This window comes from Poecilia reticulata, chromosome 11 (genome assembly GCF_904066995.2).
Source record: "Poecilia reticulata chromosome 11, P_reticulata-male-v2, whole genome shotgun sequence".
Taxonomy (NCBI): domain Eukaryota; kingdom Metazoa; phylum Chordata; class Actinopteri; order Cyprinodontiformes; family Poeciliidae; genus Poecilia; species Poecilia reticulata.
Genome location: NC_088840.1, coordinates 29,479,272 through 29,497,639, shown reverse-complemented (window position 1 = coordinate 29,497,639; position 18,368 = coordinate 29,479,272). Strand labels below are relative to the sequence as shown.

Sequence of the window (18,368 nt, the reverse complement as noted above, 5' to 3'; positions counted from 1 at the left end):
AGTCTCCATGGGGCCCTGAGCCCCCATGGGACCCTGAGCCTACATGGGGCCTTGAGCCTCCATGGGGCCCTAAGCCTCCATGGGGCCTTGAGCCTCCATGGGGCCCGGAGCCTCCATGGAGCCCTGAGCCTCCATGGGGCCCGGAGCCTCCATGGAGCCCTGAGCCTCCATGGGGCCCGGAGCCTCCATGGGGCCCTGAGCCTCCATGGGGCCCTGAGCCTCCATGGGGCCCTGAGCCTCCATGGGGCCCTGAGCCTCCATGGGGCCCTAGAGCCTCCATGGAGCCCCAGCCTCCATGGGGCCCTAGAGCCTCCATGGAGCCCCAGCCTCCATGGGGCCCTGAGCCTCCATGGGGCCCTAGAGCCTCGATGGGGCCCCATGGAGGCTCCGTCTGCATCCAGCCGTCCCTCATCAGATTCTCACACCTGCTGCATCTCTGCTGTTTACATTATAAACATGTTTATAACATATTTATGTATTAATGTATGGAATAGGACACATTTATCGGCCAACTGATTTCTCCACCAGTGGATTTCTGGGAGCCGATTTCCTTCATTTTGGGGGATCGTGATCGGCTGATGGAGCTGATCTCATCAGCAAAGGTTTCAGCATCAGCCTCTGTCCTTCTGCTCTGCAGTCAGAGGTCAGACTGACTGACCCACCAGGTCTGAACGGGTCAGAGGTCAGACTGACTGACCCACCAGGTCTGAACTCAGTGACCTTCTGCTGCATTTAGCAACATTTCAGCCAAAACCAGCAGCTCAGGCTTTTTAAATATCGGTAACCAGGAAGCTGCAATCGGTTCACACATTCATGACTCTCTGGTTAAATTCTCTAAACTCCAGTAGATTAAGATGTAATTTACACCAGGTGAGTCTTTCTGCCCTGCAGGTGGACGGAGGCTGACTGGATAAATGAGCCACTTTTTATTCCTCATCAGTGGGTCACATGACATGTAGGCTATTAAACACCAATCATTTTTATATGCAAATTTAAATTACTTTAAAATGCAAAGATGTGTAGAATGGGTGGCCTGATCCCTCCCAGTAGAACCATTTCATACTGGTTTTGAGTCCACAGGTCACATGACTATTGAAGAAAACATTTAATATTAAAACTGTTTATTATTGAAGATGCTCTAAAACTGTGTAGAGGTCAGTTTATGCCCCAGTCGGTCCCACGGCGGGGACATCTGTCAGGTTTGGTTCGGACATTTGTTGGCCCCAAAGTGAACCTCCGAGGCAGAACGGCTGGCCGACATGAACGTTCAGGATCCGGATCCACCTGCAGGATCCGGATCCACCTGGAGGATCCGGATCCACCTGCAGGATCCGGATCCACCTGCAGGATCCGGATCCACCTGGAGGATCCGGATCCACCTGGAGGATCCGGATCCACCTGGAAGATCCGGATCCACCTGCAGGATCCGGATCCACCTGCAGGATCCGGATCCTGCAGAGTCTGCGGTCCTGAATCGTGAGGCTGTTTAACATATTAAACATTTTACAGACAGAAAGACGTTCACATAGAGAACAAACAGCTGCTACAGCAAAACGTGGCCTGACCTACAAACAGCCCACATTCCTGCCCCTCCTCTCCGGTACCGGCTCAGCTGCTGCTAATGGACCGCCTGCGCGTTCATGTGTTCATTACGTCTCCCTGAAAACACGAGGCTAACAAACCGACAAGCATTATTCTATTTACACACAAACTAAAATAGAGACCTGATTGGCTGCTGCAACCTGAAAGGGTTAATACAGAAACTCCAGTTGCCTCTTGCAGCCAAACCTGCCCTGTGCTGCCCCCTACAGAGAGCGGCGTGTAACTGCCCTGTGCTGCCCCCTACAGAGAGCAGCGTGTAACTGCCCTGTGCTGCCCCCTACAGAGAGCAGCGTGTAACTGCCCTGTGCTGCCCCCTACAGAGAGCAGCGTGTAACTGCCCTGTGCTGCCCCCTACAGAGAGCAGCGTGTACTGCCCTATGCTGCCCCTACAGAGAGCAGCGTGTAACTGCCTATGCTGCCCCCTACAGAGAGCAGCGTGTAACTGCCTATGCTGCCCCCTACAGAGAGCGCGTGTAATGCCTGTGCTGCCCCTACAGAGAGCAGCGTGTAACTGCCCTATGCTGCCCCTACAGAGAGCAGCGTGTAACTGCCCTGTGCTGCCCCTACAGAGAGCAGCGTGTAACTGCCCTGTGCTGCCCCTACAGAGAGCAGCGTGTAACTGCCCTGTGCTGCCCCGTACAGAGAGCAGCGTGTAACTGCCCTGTGCTGCCCCCTACAGAGAGCGGCGTGTAACTGCCCTGTGCTGCCCCTACAGAGAGCGGCGTGTAACTGCCCTGTGCTGCCCCCTACAGAGAGCAGCGTGTAACTGCCCTGTGCTGCCCCCTACAGAGAGCAGCGTGTAACTGCCCTGTGCTGCCCCCTACAGAGAGCGGCGTGTAACTGCCCTGTGCTGCCCCCTACAGAGAGCAGCGTGTAACTGCCCTGTGCTGCCCCCTACAGAGAGCAGCGTGTAACTGCCCTGTGCTGCCCCCTACAGAGAGCGGCGTGTAACTGCCCTGTGCTGCCCCCTACAGAGAGCAGCGTGTAACTACAAACATGAACGTTGGTTCCACCCGGCAACCTTTGCACAACTTTTAATAAACATTTTACATCATTAAACTCAGAAGACAAACTGTGTAACCGATGGCAGCCAGACGCCTTTACCGCTGGTTCTGATCCAGATACCAGACAGAGCCGGGTCAGAACCACGCCCCACCAGCCGACCGGGCCGATACAGAGCCGGGCCAGAACCACGCCCCACCAGCCGACCGGGCCGATTCCAGAACCAACAGTGGAATCAGGTCGGATGTTCTTCATTTTCCCATCAGCCACTGAAATTTCCGGATGATGGCCATTTTTCAAGATGGGCTTTGAGCTTCACGCATCGTTTGTGTCTCTGGATGTTTTCCTTTGTTCTTCCTGCTCAAACTGCTTGGCAGCGACGATGGAGGACAGTTAGTGATTCTCACACCATCATCAGCAGGAGAAGAAGATCTTTCATCTTAATGTTAGCTTCTGCTAGTTTTACTATGTTTTTAGCATTAGCTTAGCTAAGATTCTTAGTGGTAAGTGAGCTGTGGCTAATAATTACTGCAGATTTTAGCACATACGTTATTTTCTCCATGACAACCGAGGCGGCCATTTTAAAAATGTCCACCAGAATAAGGGAATACAATATGATTCCTATGGTTTAAAATATGAACGCTATGACGCGCTGCGATGAGCTGCGACGCTCTACGACGTGCTACGACGCGCTATGACGAGCTACGACGTGCTACGACACACTACGACGCTCTACAACGCGCTACGACGCGCTATGACTTGCTACGACGTGCTACAACTCGCTCATCTAACTGGAGATTTTAATGCTAAATATTATGCTGACATTTTGAGAATCATTGTGAAAAATGGCGGCCATTTTGAATGCTCCAGTGGGTCCCAGGAACGTGTTCCAGGTTAGGTTGCTGGATCTGCATGTGGTTCAGTTTCAGCCGGAACCAGCAGAGGCCTCTGGTTCCGCCCGGCGGGCAGCAGATTTCCTGAGCAGGACGCCGACTGACTGTGGTTCAGGGGAAACAGAACCAGAACCGCTCAGAACCTCAGGATGAAAAAATCTGTTTTATTTATTTAAATTAGATGTTTTTATCCCAACAAAATCAGTTTTGGTTTTATTTTGCTTTTGTCTGTTTTTCTGTCCGTTTCACCTAAAAAGGACAAAAATAAAAAGTTAAATGTTTGATTTAGTTTCTAAATAAAGTAAAATGTCTGAGCGGTTGAATCCTCAGCCCAGCAGATCCGGTCCGGTTCCGTTGCTCTGCGGTGGATCCGTTCGGACCGGCGGAGCTGAACATGAAACTGCAGCGTCTTGCTTGGTTGGACTGAATCCTCTGCTTGGGAAGTGAAGCAGCCACTGGTTTCATGCCTCCTCCCAGTTCAGCTCCCAGTTCAGCTCCCAGTTCTAACAATGGCCCAGTTGTGTAACCGCTGATGTGGCCCAGTTTGCTCTGCTGAAGTTCTGGACGGATGGAGGAACCAGAAGAGGAAATCTGGGAGGTAAACATGAAAATGTGTTAAATGTTGGCATCAGGAACTGATCAGTTTGATCTGATCAGAACCTTTGATCTGGACCTGCTGGTTCTGCTTCTGCCACATTTATTAACCTTTTAATTAACGTCACCATGGAAACATTTAACCCAACATGGAGATATTGGATGTAAAAGCTCCTGTGGCAGCAGGACGATGGCAGAGCTGCTGCTGCTTCTTCTTCTGCTGCTTCTTCTTCTTCTGCTGCTTCTTCTTCTGCTGCTTCTTCTTCTGCTGCTTCTTCTGCTGCTTCTTCTTCTTCTGCTGCTTCTTCTGCTGCTTCTTCTTCTGCTGCTTCTTCTGCTGCTTCTTCTGCTGCTCTTCTTCTTCTTCTTCTTCTTCTTCTTCTTCTGCTTCTGCTTCTGCTGCTGCTTCTTGTTCTGCTGCTGCTTCTTCTTCTGCTGCTTCTTCTGCTGCTTCTTCTGCTGCTTCTTCTGCTGCTTCTTCTGCTGCTTCTTCTTCTGCTGCTGCTTCTTCTGCTGCTTCTTCTTCTGCTGCTTCTTCTTCTGCTGCTTCTTCTTCTGCTGCTTCTTCTTCTGCTGCTTCTTCTGCTGCTTCTTCTTCTTCTGCTGCTTCTTCTGCTGCTTCTTCTTCTGCTGCTTCTTCTGCTGCTTCTTCTTCTGCTTCTTCTTCTTCTGCTGCTTCTTCTTCTTCTGCTGCTTCTTCTGCTGCTTCTTCTACTGTTTCTTCTGCTGCTTCTTCTGCTGCTTCTTCTGCTGCTTCTTCTTCTGCTGCTTCTTCTTCTTCTGCTGCTTCTTCTGCTGCTGCTGCTTCTTCTTCTGCTGCTTCTTCTTCTGCTGCTGCTTCTTCTTCTTCTGCTTCTTCTGCTGCTGCTTCTTCTGCTGCTTCTTCTGCTGCTTCTTCTTCTGCTGCTTCTTCTTCTTCTTCTGCTTCTTCTTCTTCTGCTGCTTCTTCTGCTGCTGCTTCTGCTTCTTCTGCTGCTTCTTCTTCTGCTGCTTCTTCTGCTGCTTCTTCTTCTGCTGCTGCTGCTTCTTCTTCTGCTTCTTCTTCTGCTGCTGCTGCTTCTTCTTCTTCTGCTGCTTCTTCTGTTGCTTCTTCTGCTTCTTCTTCTGCTGCTTCTTCTTCTGCTTCTTCTTCTTCTGCTTCTTCTTCTGCTGCTTCTTCTTCTGCTTCTTCTTCTTCTGCTGCTTCTTCTTCTGCTTCTTCTGCTGCTTCTTCTTCTGCTGCTTCTTCTGCTGCTTCTTCTTCTGCTTCTTCTTCTTCTGCTGCTTCTTCTTCTGCTGCTTCTTCTTCTTCTGCTGCTTCTTCTTCTGCTTCTTCTTCTTCTGCTGCTTCTTCTTCTGCTTCTTCTTCTTCTGCTTCTTCTTCTGCTGCTTCTTCTTCTTCTGCTGCTTCTTCTTCTTCTTCTACTGTTTCTTCTGCTTCTTCTTCTTCTTCTGCTGCTGCTTCTTCTTCTGCTGCTTCTTCTTCTGCTTCTTCTTCTTCTTCTGGCTCTGCGGATGTTTGCTGGTTTTCTTTCCTAATAATGCAGCAGATCTTTTCAGATGAATTTTCGGATGCAGATCCAGAACCTAACTTGGTGCAGATGTTTTCAGAAAACGGTTTTTCAAAATAAAATAAACAGACTGCTCACTACTGAAAAATTAATGATTTTCAAGATGGTCATCAAGAAAATATATTTTTCTTATAAATTTGCCAATATTTATCAGATGACTACATATCAAATGTTTATTGATATGATAATCAATAAACTATCATATTTATTGATAATGTTTTAATATTCCAAGATGGCCGCCATGGTTGTCCCAGAAAGTCTTGGACTAAAATCACCGATTAGATGTTTGTGTTTGGTGTCAAATAATAGGAACAAATATAAAAGTCTTTTTGGTTATTTTTCCAGAAGCTAAAGCTAAACGCTAGCACAAAACATTAGCCGAAGCTAAACCACGTTCAGATTCTACTTTACTTCTTACGGAGGAACAAAATGGAGACACTGATTAAAGTTAATCCAACTTATGAAAATGGGACCGTTTGATTTCAATAAACTGTTTGAGGCTCATAAAGACGGCCATCTTGAAAAGCCTCCGGGGTTAGCATGCTAATAGATAGCATGCAGCGAAGGTCCGGGATCCTGATAAAGTTCTGACCGGTGAACTTTTGTGTTCGGCTGAATAAATCAGAACAAACTGGACTGAAAAGCAGCTGAAGTCCGGACCGGTTCTGGTTCTGGACAGCTGCTGGATCAGACTGGACCGGGCTCTGCTCTGGCTCTTTAACGAGCAGCAATGCGCGCTCCCGTCAGCATCAGACGGGTCTCCACGCGAACGCGCAGGCGGTCCATTAGCAGCAGCTGAGCCGGACTGGTACCGGAGAGGAGGGGCAGGAATGCGGGCTGCAGCAGCAGCAGCCTCCCCCGGCCTGCGGGTCGCTCCGGTCCCGGTCCCGGTTCCGGTCCCGGTCGGAGCTCCGGAGCATCTCGCCGGCAGGAAGCCGCAGTACGCAGGCGCGGCCGCCTCTGCAGAGGAGGATGGTGGGAGTCCGAGTCCCGGTCCGGACGGGCTGAAGTGTCCGCTGCGGAGGTTCACCTGGAGCCGGAGTCCCGCGGCCCGCAGCGTGAGTACAGCCGAACACGGAGGCTCGGTTCCGATGGAGCACGGAACCAGAAATGGACCGGTGTCTGAGCCAGCCGGGTCCGGTTCTGGTTTCAGGTGTGGCTGCTGCAGAGGGGTGTCTGGACCTGCGGGGGTTCTGCAGACTGAACAGAACCAGGTCCGGTCCGGTCCGGTTGGGTTCTGCAGCCTTCACCGTCTCCCGCTGGGTTCGGGAGGTTCTGAGCCCAGATCAGAGTCCAGTTCATCCCGATGAGGGTCAGCTGAAGGTCCTCCAGAACCACCAGACCCAGTTCGGCCCGGTTACTAAGAGGTTCTGCTGGTTCTGTTTGGTTCTGTGTCTGGACCTGGGCTGCAGGTCAGAACCGTTCTGTTCCGATCCAGAGACGATTTTCAGCTGACTCAGCATTTCGGACCCAGAACTAGAGGTTAAAGGTCAAAGCAAAGCGAGCTCTGATTGGTCCAAGCACCGGTTCTGGTCTGTGGGGATCCGGATCAAACCTGGGCTGAACAGAACCGGGCCAGACTGCAGACCTGCTGCTGATGCTGAGCCTTCAGCAATGGAAGCGGGTCATGTGACCTGCAGTCACCGTGACCTCTGACCCTCTGTGTCGCTCCAGAACATGGATGACGACGCGACGCGGCGGCGGCGGCGGCCTCTGGTCCGAGCCGCGTCGGAGGACAGCGACTGGACCTCCGGCGGCTGCGGCCCGCTGCCGGGCGACACGCTGCCCTGGAACCTGCAGAAGCACCAGCGCATGAAGCGGTCCAGGTCGGCCTCGGGGGACGTTCTGGACCCGGCGGAGCGGGCCGTGATCCGGATCGCAGGTGAGGCGCTGCGGCGGCGGCCGCCGTGCAGACGGACGGACGGACGCCGGGCGGTTTTCGCAGCGCTCCAGTTGGAGCAGGGGGTCCAAAGTGGGTCCCGGTCCGCGGCATCCTGCAGGTTCAGGTTCTGTCCCTGGTGGCAGCAAGAACCTTTTCAGAAGGTCAAAGTTCATCTCAGGCCTCTGATGATCCATCAGCTGATCCAGGTGAAACACGCAGGACGAGTCCAGGACCCACTTTGGGCTCCACTGGGTTAGCGGGTTTCCAGTTAGCATATTTCTAGTTAGCATGTTTCCATTAGCATGTTTCCTATTAGCATGTTTCCTTTTAGCATGTTCCCGTTAGCGGGTTTCCAGTTAGCATGTTTCTAGTTAGCATGTTTCCATTAGCATGTTTCCTATTAGCATGTTTCCTTTTAGCATGTTCCCGTTAGCGGGTTTCCAGTTAGCATGTTTCCATTAGCATGTTTCCTATTAGCATGTTCCCGTTAGCGGGTTTCCAGTTAGCATGTTTCTAGTTAGCATGTTTCCATTAGCATGTTTCCTATTAGCATGTTTCCTTTTAGCATGTTCCCGTTAGCGGGTTTCCAGTTAGCATGTTTCTAGTTAGCATGTTTCCATTAGCATGTTTCCTATTAGCATGTTCCCGTTAGCGGGTTTCCAGTTAGCATGTTTCTAGTTAGCATGTTTCCATTAGCATGTTTCCTTTTAGCATGTTCCCGTTAGCGGGTTTCCTATTAGCATGTTTCTAGTTAGCATGTTTCCATTAGCATGTTTCCTATTAGCATGTTTCCTTTTAGCATGTTCCCGTTAGCGGGTTTCCAGTTAGCATGTTTCCATTAGCATGTTTCCTATTAGCATGTTCCCATTAGCGGGTTTCCAGTTAGCATGTTTCTAGTTAGCATGTATCCATTAGCATGTCCCAGTTAGCGGGTTTTCATTAGCGAGCTTCCTGTTAGCGGGTATCCTGTTATCTGGTTCCAGTTAGCATGTCCCAATTAGCGCTTTCCTGTTAGCAGGTTTTCTGTTAGCGGGCTTCAGTTAGCATGTTTCCACTTAGCATGGTCCTGTTAGTGGGTTTCTAGTTAGCTGGCTTCCTGTTAGCATGTCCCAGTTAGCGGGTTTCCTGTTGTGCTGATGATTTTACTAGTTTCTCTGTTTAATCAGGTTTAATCCCTGATCGTATCTGAGCCGGTTCTGGTTTCTAAGAATGATCCAGTTGGTGGAACTGCTGCCTTGCAGCGGGAAGGTTGTGGGTTCAGTTCCCAGGCTGGAGCCTTTCTGCATGGAGTCTGAGGTTCTCTGGGTCGGTTCTGGTTTGGTTCTGGGTCGGGTCTTTATATCAACATAAAACAGTTTCAATTGTGTTTTCAATTGTGGATGAGAGCAATAAATATTAGATAAATATTAGATAAATATTAGATAAATATTAGATAAGGACCATCAATAAATCATCAATACACGTAAAATCCATCGATCAATAATCAGTTTAGTCCTAACAGCTGAATTGCTGAAGGAGCTCAGGGTTTCAGCAGCTTTTCAGTTTTCTGGAAGTTTGTTCCAGATCTGTGGAGCATAGAAGCTGAGCGCTGGTTCTGGTTCTGGTTCTGGGGAAGCGGAGCAGGCCAGTGAAGGACTGCAGACCTTTTCCCCCTCGCTGCAGGAATCAGGACGGCCACCAGGGGTCAGCATGTGGAGCTGAATCCGGTCAGAACCAGAATCTCCGGCCCATCAGTATGCAGGTCCGGCAGGTCGCTCCTTTCTTCCTGCAGAGGACAGAACGGTTCTGGTCGTGTTTAATTAGTGGGGGAACCGGACTGGACCGGAGGGAAGCCGTCTCCCTGGGAGATGGAGGAGGAGGAAGCTCAGAGACTCCTCTGACCTTTGACCTCCTCTGACCTTTGACCTCTGTCTGCTCGGCTTTTATCTCTTCAGTCAAACGACGGTTTCTGATTTTATTTTACAGCAAAATGAAACATTTCCATCCCAAAATCTGATTTGGTTCGGTCCATTTGGAGGGAGCCCGGTTCTGCTCCGCTCCAGGTGAACAGAAGTTCTGCTGGGTTTTGGGTCATAAACTTCATACTTTGAACTTCATATGTTTCCCATCTTTCAATATGGCCGCCACGGCTGTAATTGAGAATACAATCATGTGGCCAGTAGCTAGCTAACAGCTCGTAGCTATTAGCCACAGCTAACCAGGTTAACTACTAATGGATTCACTACTGATGCTCTAAACCAGCGTTTTTCAACCATTTTGAGCCGAGGTTCATTATTTTCATTGAAACATCACCAGGCACCACCAGCCAATCAAAGATCCTCTGTATATTACATTTATAGTCATTCTTATCAAAGTGTCTTGAATAGGAATCAAACACAAAAATGTATTTTTATCACATTTTACATTTCTTATTTCAAATTGCACTAAACGTGTCCACTTCAGAAACACACCTGAACAGTGAAACAACACTGTGGTGTTAAATTTAAAGAAGTTGTAGAAACTTCAAAGTGTTTTACAAACTAATCCACCAGCATCTTAAAGCCAGAATACAGAAAATAATTCTTATTCTGAAAGAAGCAACAATATTTGGGAAACATTTCACTTCATATTCACTGTTACAATATGAAGAGCTGCATGTACAAAATGTCTGTATATTTGACCACCTGGTGTGAAACCTGAGCATGTTTGGATGAAAACAGATGATTTCCTGGCAGAAACTGAAGACAAAACTTTTCCTCCACATCTCAGTTTCTCTGGTTTTAGTTTTTATAGTAACCAGATAGAGAAGCTCATTTCACACAGACATGTTGTGGGAAATGGACTCATGTTCTTTCCAACTCCTGCTGAGCTTCTCTGTCTTTTCCATCACTGCTAGATTCAAAGCTCTCACCGCTACCTGGAACATTCAGCATCACTAATTCTCTGGTTTTAATGTAAATGCTCTGTACCTGCTGCCACCTAGTGGTGAGAACATTACATGACTACGCCGCTGCTACTGCTACAGCAGACACTCGAAGATGACATTATTTGCAGATAATTCATTTTCAAAAAATCTTTTAAAACCAATTACCGTATTTTTCGGACTATAGAGCGCACCATACTAGCACCTTCAATTAAATAAAATAAAATAAAAACCGAAGCTGCTCTCGGGTTTCCATCAGGACCCAGCAGAGGGCAGCAGAGGGCCTCGTCCTAATAGATCAGCTGGACGCAGCCCTCCGTCTCCAAAGCGAACCCTGGTTTCGTTCACACCGAGCTGAAGTGCAGCGGCTCTGTTTCCCTCCTGTAGTGCCAGATCGACAGCCCTCAACTTAGAAGCTGCATGATACGAGTCTGAAAACATTTCTCCATCATGCCTGCTGCTTAAAAACCCACTGAACAGGTTGAAAATTAGCCGTTCTTCTTTGATTTACAATTTTGACTTCTAATAATTCACTTCCTGCTAGCTAATCACATAAAAAGTTAGCATTTGCTACAGCTAATCATATAAAACCTTAGCACATCCGAGCCTGGTCCTGCTGTGATTCTGCTAGAGACCGACCCGGTTCTGTTTGGACCTCAGACATCTCAACATGGCAGCCAGTGGCTGAAGGAGGAAATGCAGCTTTATTTTGTAGCATTTCAAGAGATACCAGATTTTATCACATCGCAAAAACTTAATCAGCTCAGAAAGTCCAGAGCTACAGGAAACCCCGTGGTTGTTCCTGTGGGAAGCGTTTCACCGTCTGCAGCAAATAATGCGATGCTGCGTCACACGTTCTGCTGCTGGTTCTGGTTCTGCTGCTGGGTCTGGTTTCAGAGGTTTCTGTGTGGTTTCCTTCAGTGGTTCTTGGTGCAGCGCCCCCACAGGCCAGGAGGGGAACAGGTTGGTTTGACTCAGACCAGAAGAAACAGAACCACAGCAGAACCGAGCCTACCGGACTACCAGACGATCAGAGACCGGTTCTGTTCAGCCGGGACTGGACCTCCAGGCTCCTCCGACGCTGCAGAAGAAGAAACCAGAACCTGCCAGTGATCTGGGAGAAAGTTTTAAATCAGCTGAATCAGCTCCTTTGGGGTCGGGTTCTGGTTCTGACCTGGTATCATGGAGTCCAGAGATCTGGGTCTGTTGGAGGACCAGCTGGAGGTTCTGCCCCATCACTGGGGTCCATTTGGGCCCGGTTCTACAGGAAACAGAACCCCTGGCTGCTGCGCCTCTGGTTTCTGTCAGCCGGTCGTGTTTCTGTTTGGGGCGCTGTGCCTTTAAGAGCGGGCAGGGGGTGTGTGTGTGTGTGTGTGTGTGGTGTGTGTGTGTGGTGTGTGTGTGTGTGGTGTGTGTGTGTGGTGTGTGTGTGTGTGTGGTGTGTGTGTGTGGTGTGTGTGTGTGTGTGGTGTGTGTGTGGTGTGTGTGTGGTGTGTGTGTGTGTGTGGTGTGTGTGTGGTGTGTGTGTGTGTGTGTGGTGTGTGTGTGTGTGTGTGGTGTGTGTGTGTGTGGTGTGTGTGTGTGTGTGTGTGTGTGTGTGTGGTGTGTGTGTGTGTGTGTGTGTGTGTGTGGTGTGTGTGTGTGTGTGTGTGTGTGTGTGGTGTGTGTGTGTGTGTGTGGTGTGTGTGTGTGTGTGTGTGTGTGTGTGTGTGTGTGTGTGTGTGTGTGTGTGTGGTGTGTGTGTGTGTGTGGTGTGTGTGTGTGTGTGTGTGTGTGTGTGTGGTGTGTGTGTGTGTGTGTGTGTGTGTGTGTGTGTGTGTGTGTGTGTGTGTGTGTGTGTGTGTGTGTGTGTGTGTGGTGTGTGTGTGTGTGTGTGGTGTGTGTGTGTGTGTGTGTGTGTGTGTGTGTGTGTGGTGTGTGTCTGTGTGTGTGGTGTGTGTGTGTGTGTGGTGTGTGTGTGTGTGTGTGTGTGTGTGTGTGTGTGTGTGTGTGTGTGTGTGAGGAGCCGACAGCTGGGGCTTTAACAGCACTGAGGAGAAACGGGTCGGCTGGTTCTGAACCAGCAAAGTGTGAGGTGAGAGAATCCTGACCCAGTCTGGTCCGGACCCAGCCGGGCCATGTTCCTGCCGATACCCGAAGCGGGTCAGCGCCGGCCGGAGGAGCAGGACTTTGTCCGGGCCTACGAGAACGTCAGAGAGAAATACAAAGGTAATGTGAGGTTCTGCTGGGTCCCAACAGAACCTGGGAGGCGTGGTGCAGCGGAGGGAATCAGGCCAACAGGTCCAAATGGAGCTGGTTCTGCTTCTAGTGGTTCTGGTTCTGATGGTTCTGGTTCTGTTGGTTCTGGTTCTGATGGTTCTGGTTCTGGTTCTGGTGGTTCTGCCTGTCAGGCGGGTCTCCATGCTGTGTGTCCTGAACAAGCAGAGCTTTCCTCTCAGCAACCGCAGCTCTGTGGTCGCTGCCGCATCACTTCCTGTCACGCTGCTTCACTTCCTGTCAGGCTGCTTCACTTCCTGTCAGGGTGCAGCATGGCTTCCTGCTGATGAATCAGTTTCAGCCTACATGACTAGATCTACATCCACCTGCTGGTTCTGGTTCTGGTTCTGGTTCTGCTCTGCATCCAGAACCAAACACGGAGAAGCAGCTTTCAGCTTCTATGCACCACAGATCTGGAACTGAAAAACAGTGAAAACGCTGAGTTCCAGATTATTGATCGACTTGATCAATAATGTGGTGATTTCGCTCATCACCATGTGATTTACGCTGGAGGAAGTGGATTCCTGGTCCTCCAGGCCAGCAGGGGGCGCCTGCAGCAGGTCCGACCCCGACCTCTCTTCCTCTGCTGCCGCTCGGCGCCCCCTGCTGGCCTGGAGGAATCGGCTTCAGTTCTAGCTTCTGTTTAGTGCGGCTGGTTGCTGCGCTTCTTTCTCTGGATCTCATGATGAGTTGAATTGCAGAGGCAGAACTTTCTCTCTACTGGGCCTCATCGGACCGGGTCGGCCTCTGGTTCCGGTCGGGTTCTGGTACCAGGTCTCGGGTTCTTCTGATTAAACTAAAACCCAGGAGTTCTGCTCTGGTTCTGACCGACCTTTAACCTGTAGCTCTGGGTTGTTCTGATTAAACCTAGAAACGGCCGGGTTCTGGAGAACTTTGGGTCCACTGAACCCTGCAGATACATGCAGAAGGTCTGGACTTTAACTAGGCCATTGTGCTGTAGGATCCTGGTTCTATTCTGACCCGGTTTGGACCCAGCTGTTGGACTCCAGAAGGTTCTGCAGAACCGGCCCACGCCTGGTTCTGCTGGGCTGCAGCAGCAGTGCATGATGGTCCGTGTGGGAGGCTCAGGTGGTCTGAGCGCGTGCAGAACCGCCCCGATCAGTTCCAGGAAACCGGATCCGGCGTTCTAAAATAGTTCTGCAGGCGGCGCCGTCAACATGTCCTGGACCTGCTGCAGGAAAACAGCAGATTGTTAATCATCTGGAGGAGTTTAATAAACCGAGAAGGTGCTGATGATTAATCTGGATTAGGAACCAGAAAGTTTTCTGCAGCCACCAACCTGGGCAGCTAGCTAGCTAGCTAGTTAGCTAGTTATCTAGCTAGCTAGTCATTTAGCTAACTAGCTAGCTCATTCGCTAGCTAGTTAGCTAGTTATCAAGTTATTTGGCTAACTAGCTAGCTAGCTCAGTTCCCCATTCTAATGAAACCAGCACTTAATGAAGCAGTAGAACCTGGAAGCGTCTCCTCATTAATGGACCTGAGCCGGTCCCGGTCCCGGTCCGGCCCGGTCCAGCTAAAGGAGTTGGGCCCAGACTGGTGGCTCTGGTGCAGCTGAAACTGGGTCCTCATTGATCATTGATTATTGATTATTGATCCATTTTCTATTTGGAGATGAAACTGATTCCTCCCAGAATGAGGAAGAGTAGCGATGAAGATGAAGAATAATCTGATGGAGACGTCCAGGTGTGAGAGCGACCCGAGGTGTGGCGCTGGTTCTGCTGGTTCTGCTGGTTCTGCTGGTTCTGCTGGTTCTGATGGTTCTGCTGGTTCTGCTGGTTCTGGTTCTACTGGTTCTGATGGTTCTGCTGGTTCTGGTTCTACTGGTTCTGATGGTTCTGCTGGTTCTGGTTCTGATGGTTCTGGTTCTGATGGTTCTGGTGGTTCTACTGGTTCTATTGGTTCTGATGGTTCTGGTTCTGCTGGTTCTGCTGGTTCTGATGGTTCTGGTTCTGCTGGTTCTGCTGGTTCTGGTTCTACTGGTTCTGGTTCTGCTGGTTCTGGTTCTACTGGTTCTGGTTCTGCTGGTTCTGGTTCTGCTGGTTCTGTTGGTTCTGATGGTTCTGGTTCTACTGGTTCTGGTTCTGGTTCTACTGGTTCTGGTTCTGCTGGTTCTGGTTCTACTGGTTCTGGTTCTGCTGGTTCTGCTGGTTCTGATGGTTCTGGTTCTGCTGGTTCTGGTTCTGGTTCTGCTGGTTCTATTGGTTCTGATGGTTCTGGTTCTGATGGTTCTGGTTCTGCTGGTTCTGCTGGTTCTGATGGGTCCAGTCCATAATCCCAGAGATTATCTGTTATTCTGGAATAGTGATAAAATGCATCAGGACTTTGATTGATCCAGTTTCTGGTGCTGATCATGTGATTCTGTTTCTGCCTGTTCATTGGCTGATGCTCAGAGCCCCCCTCCCCCTCCCCCTCTGCAGGCGGGGCAGCAGCAGGCCGGGGAGGGGGGAGGAGGCTTGCTGTCCGCCCTGCCGACTCCATCAGAGCCACTGCTGAGCAGCAGCAGCAGCAGGACCGGGTCAGAACCACAGAGCCGTTTGGGTCCGGACCGGTCCAGAGGACATGGACCCCGCCCGCTCCATCCAGCATGAGATCAGCTCTCTTAAAGGTACGGGCTGGGTTTCCCACAATGCCCCTTTCCCTGCTGCTGCATGCGGCACTGAATGCGACTGATGGTGCAGCGCGGCTGGCGCGTTGCCACGGTAACAGCAGGGGGGCTTCAGAGCCGCAGCAGCAAACATGGCGGCTCTGATGGATGTCCAGATTATATCCAGATTAGGGAGTGGAATGCAGAAAGGCCGGGTCCGGAGATGGTTCTGGTTCTGGCTGAGCTCTTAAAGGGCCGGTGTTACAAAAATGTTTTATATATAAATATATTAAAATCAGTTTAGCTTCATAACTGAAAAGGAGCTGAGGGGGGGAGGAGCTACGCCTTGGAGGCGGGGCTAAGTCCACCCAGGCGTTTATCAACTGAATGGTTGCCATGGAGACTAAATGATTCCTCTACCATGAAAGAATCAGAGCAACACTGCAGGGAGACGCCGGCCCTTTAAGAACCTCTCACACATTCTGGGTCAGTCTGCGTTTCTGGAGACGATCACAGATATAATCTGGTCAGATTATAGATCTAACCTCGGTAGATGTTCTGCTCTGGAGACAACATGCAGCTGCTGTTCCCAGTGCCACCACCAGGGGGCAGCTGCTGGTCCCAGTACCACCACCAGGGGGCAGCTGCTGTTCCCAGTGCCACCACCAGGGGGCAGCTGCTGTTCCCAGTGCCACCACCAGGGGGCAGCTGCTGGTCCCAGTACCACCACCAGGGGGCAGCTGCTGTTCCCAGTGCCACCACCAGGGGGCAGCTGCTTTTCCCAGTGCCACCACCAGGGGGCAGCTGCTTTTCCCAGTGCCACCACCAGGGGGCAGCTGCTGTTCCCAGTGCAGCTGCTGTTCCCAGTGCCACCACCAGGGGGCAGCTGCTGTTCCCAGTGCAGCTGCTGTTCCCAGTGCCACCACCAGGGGGCAGCTGCTGTTCCCAGTGCCACCACCAGGGGGCAGCTGCTGTTCCCAGTGCAGCTGCTGTTCCCAGTGCCACCACCAGGGGGCAGCTGCTGTTCCCAGTACCACCACCAGGGGGCAGCTGCTGTTCCCAGTGCCACCACCAGGGGGCAGCTGCTGTTCCCAGTACCACCACCAGGGGGCAGCTGCTGTTCCCAGTGCCACCACCAGGGGGCAGCTGCTTTTCCCAGTGCCACCACCAGGGGCAGCTGCTGTTCCCAGTGCCACCACCAGGGGGCAGCTGCTGTTCCCAGTACCACCACCAGGGGGCAGCTGCTGTTCCCAGTACCACCACCAGGGGGCAGCTGCTGTTCCCAGTACCACCACCAGGGGGCAGCTGCTGTTCTGTGGTGTTTCTTGGCTGGTTTCTCCCATAATGCTTTGCTGCAGAGCATGAGGAAGCTGAAGTAGTTTGAGTTGTTATGGAAACGCGTACTTCATCCAGAACGACCTTTTGGTTCCGGATCCGGTTCTGCTGAGTCACTGGTTGCCATGGTGATTCCATCCCTTCCGGGGGGGCGGAGCCAACCAGAACCAGAAGACTCTGAGCTCTGATTGGTCAGAAACAAGGAAGTGGTCAGGCGGTGGGAGACGCTCTGATTGGTTGGTGCTGTAAGCTGAACCGGGTCAGAACCAATGAGAACAATCCTGAGAGTGGTACCTGGGTTAGCGTTAGACCGGCTCGGCTGACAGAACCAGAACCGGGTCAGAGTCGGGTCGGCTCCAGAGGAAGGTAAATGATTCTGGTTCTGAGGCCCGGTCCAACTGGCTCAGAATGTTTCCCAGCAGAACCAAAGCGGCGCGCTTCACTGCGGACCTGTCTGATCCGGTTCTGGAGGCTCAGAACCAGTAATCTGGAGTTCTGTCCAGAACCGGATCAGAACCCTGCTGATCTTCATCTTGGGTCAGGATAATGGCTCGGTTCTGGTTGCTGAGCAAACGGGTCAGGCTTCCTTCAGTCTGTCTGGGCCGGCCCGGTTCCGACTGACCCGGTTCCGGCCTTGACCCAAATCCTCTGGGCTGCTGTGACTGCAGCAGCCTGAGCAGAACCAGAACCCGTCCTGACCCCGTCGGACCTGAACAGAACCCGGTTCTGTCTGTAATGTGACGAGCCAATCGGATCGTCTCATAGATAAAATCTGGAAAGTGCGGCGTGCCTCCAGATCAGATGAACACCTCAGACTCTCAGCTGATTCAGGGCTGGACTTTGACTAGACCGTTCTGTTGTGGAGGTTCCTGGTTCTGCTCTGACCCGGTTTGGTCCGAGCTCTAGCTGCTGGTCCAGTCAAAGGCCGCTCCATCTTGGCTCTGTCCCGTCGTGTGTCGGCCATGTTGGTTCCAGTCGGATCCATTCCAGTGAGTTTCACTGCAGACTCTTCCTCCTCCTCCTCTTCCTCAGCTGCAGTCTTTGGGTTCTGCTGGAGGACGGGATCCGGTCCAGCCGGTTCTGCTTGCAGTTCCAGCAGCGGCCAGCGGGGGGCGGTGTTGCAGCAGCAGAACGTTTTTATGATGTTCAGCTCCGGTTTTCCCTTGTCTGGTTCTGTTGGGCCCGGTTCTGGCAGACCTGTGAGGTCCAGCCGGAGGTTCTGGGTTGACCTGCGACCTTCATCACGTGTCTCGTCCTCTGAGAACTGAACTGGACCTGCAGGCGGTTCTGGACAGAACCAGACGAGCGACTATCCATCCAGTGTTGGACAATAAATACTACAAAATAAAAGCTTCTCAGCTTTTATTTTAACTCGGAACCAAACATCTTTATTTCAGTGGGATTTTATGTGATGAACCAACAGGAAGCTGGTTTTAACTTTAAAAACAAAAATCTGAAAAGTGTGGCATGCATTAAGCCCAGCCATCGTCATGGAAACTAAGGGAAGGAAACAAATGAGCTGATCTAGCAAAGCTGCAAATGTTCAGGAAGACAGGAAGTCTGTTCAACGGGAGGACAGGCAACAATGTCTCTGTCAAAATGTCCTCGTCTCTTCTGAGTCAGAGCTGCTCGGTCATCTGTTAGCAGCAGGCTAGGCCATCAGCAGCAGGCTAGGTGATTAGCAGCAGGCTAGGTGATTAGCAGCAGGCTAGGCCATTAGCAGCAGGCTAGGCCATTAGCAGCAGGC

The 18,368-nt window shown here is 51.2% G+C and overlaps 1 protein-coding gene and 2 long non-coding RNA genes across 8 annotated transcripts in view; 1 reads left to right on the top strand and 2 right to left on the bottom strand.

Annotated features, from left to right (window-relative positions):
• Nucleotides 1–3,640: 3,640 nt before the first annotated feature.
• Nucleotides 3,641–4,439, bottom strand: LOC145553578 (uncharacterized). The gene is made up of 2 exons (XR_014089613.1): nt 4,203–4,439; nt 3,641–4,088 (listed from the first exon to the last, which is right to left on the bottom strand). It is a non-coding gene; the product is annotated as an uncharacterized LOC145553578 (long non-coding RNA).
• Nucleotides 4,051–18,368, top strand: part of LOC103460343 (plectin) — an 81,856-nt gene continuing 67,538 nt past the window's right edge. For 3 of the 6 annotated variants that reach the window (XM_081612179.1, XM_081612177.1, XM_081612176.1), the window contains exons 1-2: nt 4,051–4,095; nt 7,316–7,523. In XM_081612179.1, the coding sequence (XP_081468305.1) occupies nt 4,066–4,095; nt 7,316–7,523 (238 nt within the window). In that variant the 5' untranslated portion in view covers nt 4,051–4,065. Of the gene's footprint in view, nt 4,096–6,612; nt 6,700–7,315; nt 7,524–12,460; nt 12,634–15,178; nt 15,308–18,368 lie in introns of those variants that run through there. The other 3 variants (XM_081612178.1, XM_081612183.1, XM_081612185.1) reach the window with 3 other exon arrangements.
• Nucleotides 11,111–11,840, bottom strand: LOC145553573 (uncharacterized). The gene is made up of 2 exons (XR_014089608.1): nt 11,600–11,840; nt 11,111–11,506 (listed from the first exon to the last, which is right to left on the bottom strand). It is a non-coding gene; the product is annotated as an uncharacterized LOC145553573 (long non-coding RNA).